The following is an 8,328-nucleotide window of genomic DNA, read 5'->3' on the forward strand; positions in this document are numbered from 1 at the left end:
TTTTCAAGCGACTACAGTCATATAAGCAAAAAATTGAAGGAAGGTTCTAAAAGTGAGATCCACTGACCTGGTAGGCCAGTAGTAGTCACCAAAATCTTAACCATATGACCTAAAAGGCCACCCTGGGCACACGTACTCAAATCAGACTTCCTATCATTGCGGCGACAGGCGCCAAGGAGAAGCTCAGCAGTGAGGTGAAGTTGTCGCATCCAATTAGGTACCAATTGTACCAGTCTCCCACACGGCTCGCTTCAGCTGACCGGCCACTGGCTTTTCCCATCTTCTCAGCTCTCCCAGCAGCTTCCTTCCCCTCTCTTGCTTAGGCTAAAACTTCAAGCCATCGTCTGGATATGGTCATGGCCAGAGCAAAGCAAACCTAACTATAACTACCGATCATTGTTTTATGTCGTGAGAAGAATATAAAATCTAGCCTTTCTCGGTTCAAGGATCATTAAGCACCAGCTTGCTCTTCTCGCACTTGCCGAAAGCGAAAAACATGGGGGCGCAGGTGCAGCTACGGTTGCTTCTTTTGGTAGCTACGGCGGTGGTTGCCAGCTGCGCCACCGGCGGCCTCGCCGCGACGTCGTCCCAGCTGGGCCGCCTGGAGGGCCTGCGCGTGGCCCTGACGCATGTCGACGCGCACGGCAACTACACCAAGCTGCAGCTGCTGCGGCGGGCGGCGAGGCGGAGCCGCCACCGCATGTCCAGGCTCGTCGCGCGGACCACCGGCGTGCCGATGATGTCGAGCAAGGCCGTCGCGCCGGCCCTGCAGGTGCCGGTGCACGCCGGGAACGGTGAGTTTCTGATGGACATGTCCATCGGAACGCCTGCCGTGGCCTACGCGGCCATCATTGACACCGGCAGCGACCTCGTGTGGACGCAGTGCAAGCCCTGCGTGGAGTGCTTCAACCAGAGCACGCCCGTGTTCGACCCCTCGTCGTCCTCCACCTACGCCGCGCTGCCGTGCTCCAGCTCCTTCTGCAGCGACCTGCCCAGCTCTAAGTGCGCCTCGGCCAAGTGCGGCTACACGTATACCTACGGCGACTCCTCGTCGACGCAGGGCGTGCTGGCCGCCGAGACCTTCACGCTGGCCAAGACGAAGCTCCCGGCGGTCGCCTTCGGCTGCGGCGACACGAACGAGGGCGACGGGTTCACGCAGGGCGCGGGGCTCGTGGGGCTCGGCCGGGGCCCCCTCTCGCTGGTCTCGCAGCTCGGCCTCAAGAAGTTCTCCTACTGCCTCACCTCCCTCGACGACACGAGCAAGAGCCCGCTCCTCCTCGGCTCTCTCGCCAGCATCTCGGAGAGCGCGGCGGCCGCGTCGTCGGTGCAGACCACCCCTCTCATCAAGAACCCGAGCCAGCCGTCCTTCTACTACGTGAACCTCAAGGGCCTGACGGTCGGCTCGACGCACATCGCCCTGCCGAGCTCGGCGTTCGCCGTGCAGGACGACGGCACGGGCGGGGTGATCGTGGACTCCGGCACGTCGATCACGTACCTGGAGCTGCAGGGGTACCGCGCGCTGAAGAAGGCGTTCGCGGCGCAGATGAAGCTGCCGGCGGCGGACGGGTCGGGGATCGGGCTGGACATGTGCTTCGAGGCGCCGGCGAGCGGGGTGGACCAGGTGGAGGTGCCGAAGCTGGTGTTCCACTTCGACGGCGCGGACCTGGACCTGCCGGCGGAGAACTACATGGTGCTGGACTCCGGGTCCGGCGCGCTGTGCGTGACGGTGATGGGGTCGCGGGGCCTGTCCATCATCGGCAACTTCCAGCAGCAGAACATCCAGTTCGTGTACGACGTGGGCGAGAACACCCTCTCCTTCGCGCCCGTGCAGTGCGCCAAATTGTGAGTAGTACGTGCGTGCCGGTGTTGGACCTCAAATACGTTGTTGATTAGTCGTAGGTGTGTCGATCCGTGCATGCGGACGCATGGATGCCGTGTTCATATGCCATGGAGCGATCAATCGTGCTTGCTACATTGAATTAGCTCGTCTCGGTCGCTACTCGACATGCATGGATCGCAGTATGTACTTATGTGACTGAATAGGCCATGGATGGATGGGGATGACGATGGATCTGTGTGTATATGACCAACGGTGATATCTGATCAGTTGTATAATCTATGGCACCATGTGTTTCTTATTATCTGGAATTATCAAAAATCTTATCTGGCTGACGTTCGCGGGGAGAGCATGACGTTTCGAACATTTTTCTTGGCAGTTTTAGTTGTATCGAGGATGATAGTTTCTTCAGAACAACATGACATTTTCTCGAAGGGAAAAGCTTACCGTCACCCGGCGGATCGCAGCGGCAGTGTCTGCCACCTCCCCTGCATGACACGCGTCCAGTGAGGGCATATGGCCAAACGCGCTTCTGCAACAGAGGCTATGTTTCTGAAACATATGCAGTATTGCAATGGTGTACGATGAGTCATGTTTTACAACAAAACATCTTTCGTGGAAATTTTCCGCAACCAGACCTCAGTTGCAAAAAAAATTAGAACAAAACCTCAGTTGCAATTTTTTTTCCAACAAAATAGTTGTTGCAAAAAATTTCTGCAACAAGACCTATGTTTCAGAAATAATTCTGCAACAAGCCCCATGTTGCAGTGGTGAAGACACGCTCGCTCACTAGATATGGCACATCCGACGGCTCGCGACCCGGCTGATCTTTTAAAAAGATCAGCCGGCGGATGCGTAGCATTGCCCTTTCTGGAAAGGTTTCAGAAAATGTCATGTTGTTTTGAATCCCCTCGGCTAACTAAAACTGCCATCAGAACGTTTACAAATGCCATCTCCTCTCAGCGAACATCAACCAGATAAGACCCTTATTGCTTCGTTTCGGTTTCTGGTTGTATTATTTTTTCTGGTAAGCTTCAACGAGACTATTAGACAGAGATAATAGAATCAGAAATGAGGTTTGCTACATCTACATGCCATTTCTCACGGAAAGGAAGTTACGGACTGACATGGCCCAGTTAAAATCAAGGGGTGGGGTTAGCTAAAATCAAGGAGGGGTGAATTTATGGTGGAGAAGAGGACACATCTCCGCGTGAAATCAGTCCGCAGCACACTTTCCGTAAGTGTAGGATTTTCGATCAGAAACAAACACTGGTTGGCATGGTGAAAGAAATTGAGAAGAGATGTGCTTGCTGGAAGGGTAAACTCCTGTGTTCTATTGCTGGAAGAATTAACTTGGTTCGGGCCTGTCTAACTAAAATGCCCCTCTTTATGATGTCATCCTATCCTATCACAATGCGGGTTTTAAAGAAGGTTGACTTCTTTAGAGCTAGGATGGTTTGGTGAAAGGATCGATATAGTTGACTAGAGGGGGGGGGGAGGGAATAGGCAACTAGCACTTTTTAGCTTTTCTTTGCCATTAAACATTACATCAAAGTAGGTTGTCTAGATATGCAACTAGGTAAGCAACCTATATGACGCAACAACAACGAGCACACAAGCAAGCAAGGGATACAACACAATAAGCTTGCACAAGTGAAGGTAAGAGATAACCAAGAGTGAAGCCGGTGAAGACGAGGATGTGTTACCGAAGTTCCTTCCCTTTGAGAGGAAGTACGTCTCCGTTGGAGCGGTGTGGAGGCACAATGCTCCCCAAGAAGCCACTAGGGCCAACGTATTCTCCTCAGGCCCTCACACAATGCAAGATGCCATGATTCCACTATTGGTGTCCTTGAAGGCGGCAACCGAATCTTTACAAACAAGCTTGGGGCTCTCTCCACAACTGAATTGGAGGCTCCCAACAAAACCACAAAGCTTCACCATAATGGAATGTGGCTCCGAGGTGACCTCAACCGTCTAGGGTGCTCAAACACCCAAGAGTAACAAAATCCACACAAGAAAGTATGGGGGAAGCAAATATTCTTTGGTGGAAGTGTAGATCTATGTCTCCTCCTTCAATCCCTAAGAAATCAACAAGCTTGAGTGGCTAGGGAGAGAGATCAGGTAAGAAGGCTTGAATGGCATTAATGGTGGAGTGAGAGAGGTAAGAGGTAGATGTGGTAGGTGGAAGAACCACCCTTATATACCAAACCCTAAAATCCAATCGTTACTGCGAAAACAGCCCTGCAGCGGTACAACCGCTCCTCGTCCCGGTACAACCGGGACTCACTGGTAAGCTGCAGAAACCCTATCAAGCGGTACAACCGGGCAGACGGGCGGTAGTGCCGGTTGTGGAGAACAACCGGAACAACCGCCCAGCCACCGCTTTGAAACTGTAGGGTGTCACCCCTATGTGCGGTGATCGAGCGATATAGCACCGGAGCAATCGCCTGGCCCTGGTCACTTGGGTGGCAAAGTCCCAAGCGGTAGAACCGCTTGGGGCACCGATGGTACCGGTGTGCGGGGCACAACCGGAACAACCGGGCCACCACCGCCCAAGTACCACATCAAAACAGAAACCAGACCGGTTGTTGAGCGGTACTTGGCCGGTACAACCGCCAGAGAGACGCCACAGTCAATTTTAAGCACAGTGGCGGTACCACCACCCGGAGCAGCGGTACAACCGCTTGGTCATGACTGGGCAGTTCAACCCCAGGGTATCACCCCTGGGGTGGTGGTTGGCTAGATCCAGGGGCCAGCGGTACAATCGCTCGATTGAGCGGTACAACCGCTGGGAGAACACAGCAAGCATCTGAAACAGAAGGGGAGCTCTCTCTCTCTCACAAAGCAAGGAAGGCAAAAGAGGGTGTGGCAGAAGTGTATGTGCAATGATTCCCCAACTCCTTCCAATGTGGATTCCCTCTTAATAGTACATGTTCCCTACGACCAAAGAGATAAACACGTAGACAAACTTCGTCTTCGATCTTTTCCTTAGAGAGAATAGCTAACCGATGTAAGGCTAATCACCGAGAACCTGAAGCACTTATCACAAGATTAGACCAACAAAGGGTTGTCATCATCATGCAAAACACAAAGTAGGGAAATGCCCTTACAATCTCCCCCTTTTTGGTGGATGATGACAACAACACGATTTGCAAGAGAGAGGTCTAGAAAATATAGACGGGACTTGTCGGGGATATACCTCACGGTGTAACCCGGCTGGATGTATGACCCGGATGGATCTTGGCGACTCACTGGTGACCCGCCCGGAGCTTAGCGACTCACGGGTAACCCGCCTGATCTTGGCGGCTCATTAGTGACCCGACGGGTGTTTCAGATGGATGACAAGGCCCAAGGCCCAGAAGACCAGCTCATGTTATGGTGGGCCGGCTTAAGAGGAAAGTCATAAGGAATATTCTCCTACAAAGGAAGCAAGACTAGGACTCCACTTGTAATAGAGTAATCCTAATCCTACTAGGACTAGTCATGTAACCCGCCCCTTCAACATATATAAGGAGGGGTATGGCTCCCCAAAGAGGGGACAAGAAACAATCTCTAGGGCTAGACACAAAGGGGGAGCCGGATTATGCGGCGACTCTCTCATGAGCATAATGAGATCTAGCCACAAACAGCATGTAGGGCTATTCCGGACGATGTTTCCCGGGGGCCGAAGCTGTCTAAATCCTTGTCTTGTGTTGCGTCTCTCGATTCCGCTCAACCCTCTCAAGGTACTACAAAGATGCGTTGGCCTCATGACTAAGTCCTCACACTAGAACATCTACCGTGACAATTCCATGACAGAAGGCTTCTTCCAAGTCCTCCCAGCTACCGATGGAGTTCTCAGGCAGACTATTTAGCCAGTGTCAAGCTGGTCCTTTGAGCTTTAATGGGAGGTATTTGATGGCATGGAGGTCATCTCCTCGGGCCATGTGTATGTGAAGAATCTTCGATCCACACTGCAGGGTCGGTTGTTCCGTCGTATGATTCAATATTGACAGGCTTGAACCCCTCGGGGAATTCATGATCCAGCACCTCGTCTGTGAAACAGAGGGGGTGTGCGGCACCTCTATAGCGGGCCGCGTCACGGCGTGTCTCCAACGATGTCCATCTGCGGTTATTGACCCGGGTGTGATTAAGTTTGTCGCGCCCGAATAGGTAGTTGTCGTCCCGAGTATGGAAACGTCCTCGCGATCAGTATATAGATCTGTTGTGTCCTGCTCTATTGTCCAATTCCTTCCGAAGATCGTATGTATGGTCCCGAGCTGGTCTGTCCCTGTTTTTGCGAGGCGATGGGGCGGGCTGCAGTTCGGCCTGAGTTGCCGCTTTATCCCGACCACAGGGGGCCGTTTAGCCGCCCTGTCCCGACCAGGTGGTGGTCGGTCCGCACTACGCGAGGGAGATATGTGCTCCGGTGCCTCCTCATCGAATTGAGGTAGCAGTCTGCGCTTCGGGTAGCTCTTGGCTGGGCGGTTGAGGCCATATTGCTCGGCTGTCAGGACATCAGTCCATCTGTCGACGAGCAGGTCTTGTTCAGCTTGAAGCTGTTGCTGTTTCTTTTTCAGGCTCCTTGCAGTGGCTATGAGCTAAAGCTTAAAGCGCTCCTGCTCGAGAGGATCCTCAGGCACGATGAAGTCTTCGTTGCCAAGGCTTGTCTCCTCCTCGGAAGGTGGACGGTAACTATCATCCTCCGAGTCATCTTCTATGGCCTGTTCGTCAGGGTTGTCTTTCCTGCTGTCGTGTTCCTCTTCGGGTGTAGCCCCGACAGGGTCTTCATTGGCGTCGCCCGGAGTACTATTCTCTCCGGTGCCAGTGTTGCCGTCCTTTGAGCGGCGGGGCTTGGGGCGGCGTTTGGGCTGCCGGCGCTTGGACTGTGTCTCGGAGGTTTTGTTCGCATCCGGCTCTTCTTTGTCGTCGCCAAATCTTTTAGGTGTATCAACCATGTACACGTTGTATGAAGAGGTGGCCGTCCAACGTCCAGTAAATGGCGGGTCTTGGCCTTGCTCCTTGTAGGCATCGTCGTCCATACTGTCGATGTCTTCGGAGCCATAGTCGAGCACGTCGGTTAAGTCATTGACGGTGGCTATGAAGTGGGTGGCGGGTGGGAAGCGAAATTCCTCGTCATCCATCTCTAGCTCGAACCAGACATAGTTCGGCTGTGAGTCCTTTTCCAAGGACACTTTCTTTAAAGATTTTAGCATGTCAACCAAAGGCGAGTGCTGGAAAACGTCAGCGTCGCTGAACTCAAAGATCGATAACCGATCTAGCTCGGTGTCCGCGGGCGTACACAGTCCGAAACTTATAGCTGGAGACGAGTCCGAAGTTCCGTTAAAGCGAATATTGCAGGGCGTCGTGTCCATGTGCGACTCCAATGCCGCGGACTCTGAGGCCAAGGAATCCTCGATCTGCTTCAGCTCTAAGGTCGTTGCAGCCGCAAGAACCATCTCCTGGGTGTGATTCGGTGACAGATTTAAGTCACGTTCATTGAGGGGGAGCAATCGCCGCAGGCTCAAATCCCTCGAAGACCAGGACTCCACGGATGTCCGTGGCGTAGTTCAAGCTATCGAATCTGACCTGATGACCAGGGGCGTAGCTGTCGATCTGCTCCAGATGGCCAAGCGAGCTGGCCTGCAGTACGAAGCCGCCGAATATGAAGATCTGTCCGGGGAGGAAGATTCCTCCATAGACAGTGTCATTATTGACAATTGAAGGGGCCATTGAACCTTTTGTTGACGGCACAGTGGAACTCTCAATGAAAGCACCAATGTCGGTGTCAAAACCGGCGGATCTCGGGTAGGGGGTCCCGAATTGTGCGTCTAGGATCGATGGTAACAGGAGATGGGGGACACAATGTTTACCCAGGTCCGGGCCCTCTCTATGGAGGTAAAACCCTACGTCCTGCTTGATTGATATTGATGAATATGTGTTACAGGATCGATCGTAATGGCTAAACCCTAGAAGTCTAACGTATGTGGGTATGGTAATGAGTATATGTGTTTTCCTTTCCGGACTACCCCCTTCGGTTTATATAGACACCGGGGGGATCTAGGGTTTACATGGAGTCGGTTACATAAGAAGGAATCTTCGATCGCTAAGCTTTCCTTCCACGCTAAGTAGAGTCCAATCCGGACACGGTGCAGTCTTCGGCCTTCATGTCCTCACAGCCCATCAGTCCGGCCCATGGATAACAGGCTGGACGCCCGAGGACCCCTTAGTCCAGGACTCCCTCAACTATGCTACCTCTTGAGCACTGCGTTAGTTTTCCCTTGAAGAGGAAAGGGTGATGCAGCAAAGTACCGTAAGTATTTCCCTCAGTTTTTGAGAACCAAGGTAACAATCCAGTAGGAGGCCACACGCAAGTCCCTCCTACCTACACAAACAAATAAGAACCTCGCAACCAACGCGATAAAGGGGTTGTCAATCCCTTCACAGTCACTTACGAGAGTGAGATCTGATAGAGATAATAATAGTAAGATAAATATTTTTGGTATTTTTAT

At 52.7% G+C, this 8,328-nt stretch overlaps 1 protein-coding gene across 1 annotated transcript; it reads left to right on the forward strand.

Moving 5' to 3' along the window:
- Window positions 1-223: 223 nt before the first annotated feature.
- Window positions 224-2,172, forward strand: LOC125538435 (aspartic proteinase nepenthesin-1). Its single transcript, XM_048701690.1, has one exon. It carries the CDS (start codon window positions 497-499, stop codon window positions 1,844-1,846), a length of 1,350 nt encoding a protein of 449 aa, XP_048557647.1. The 5' UTR covers window positions 224-496; the 3' UTR covers window positions 1,847-2,172.
- Window positions 2,173-8,328: the final 6,156 nt, after the last annotated feature.

The sequence above is a fragment of the Triticum urartu genome, chromosome 2 (assembly GCF_003073215.2).
Source record: "Triticum urartu cultivar G1812 chromosome 2, Tu2.1, whole genome shotgun sequence".
Lineage (NCBI taxonomy): Eukaryota > Viridiplantae > Streptophyta > Magnoliopsida > Poales > Poaceae > Triticum > Triticum urartu.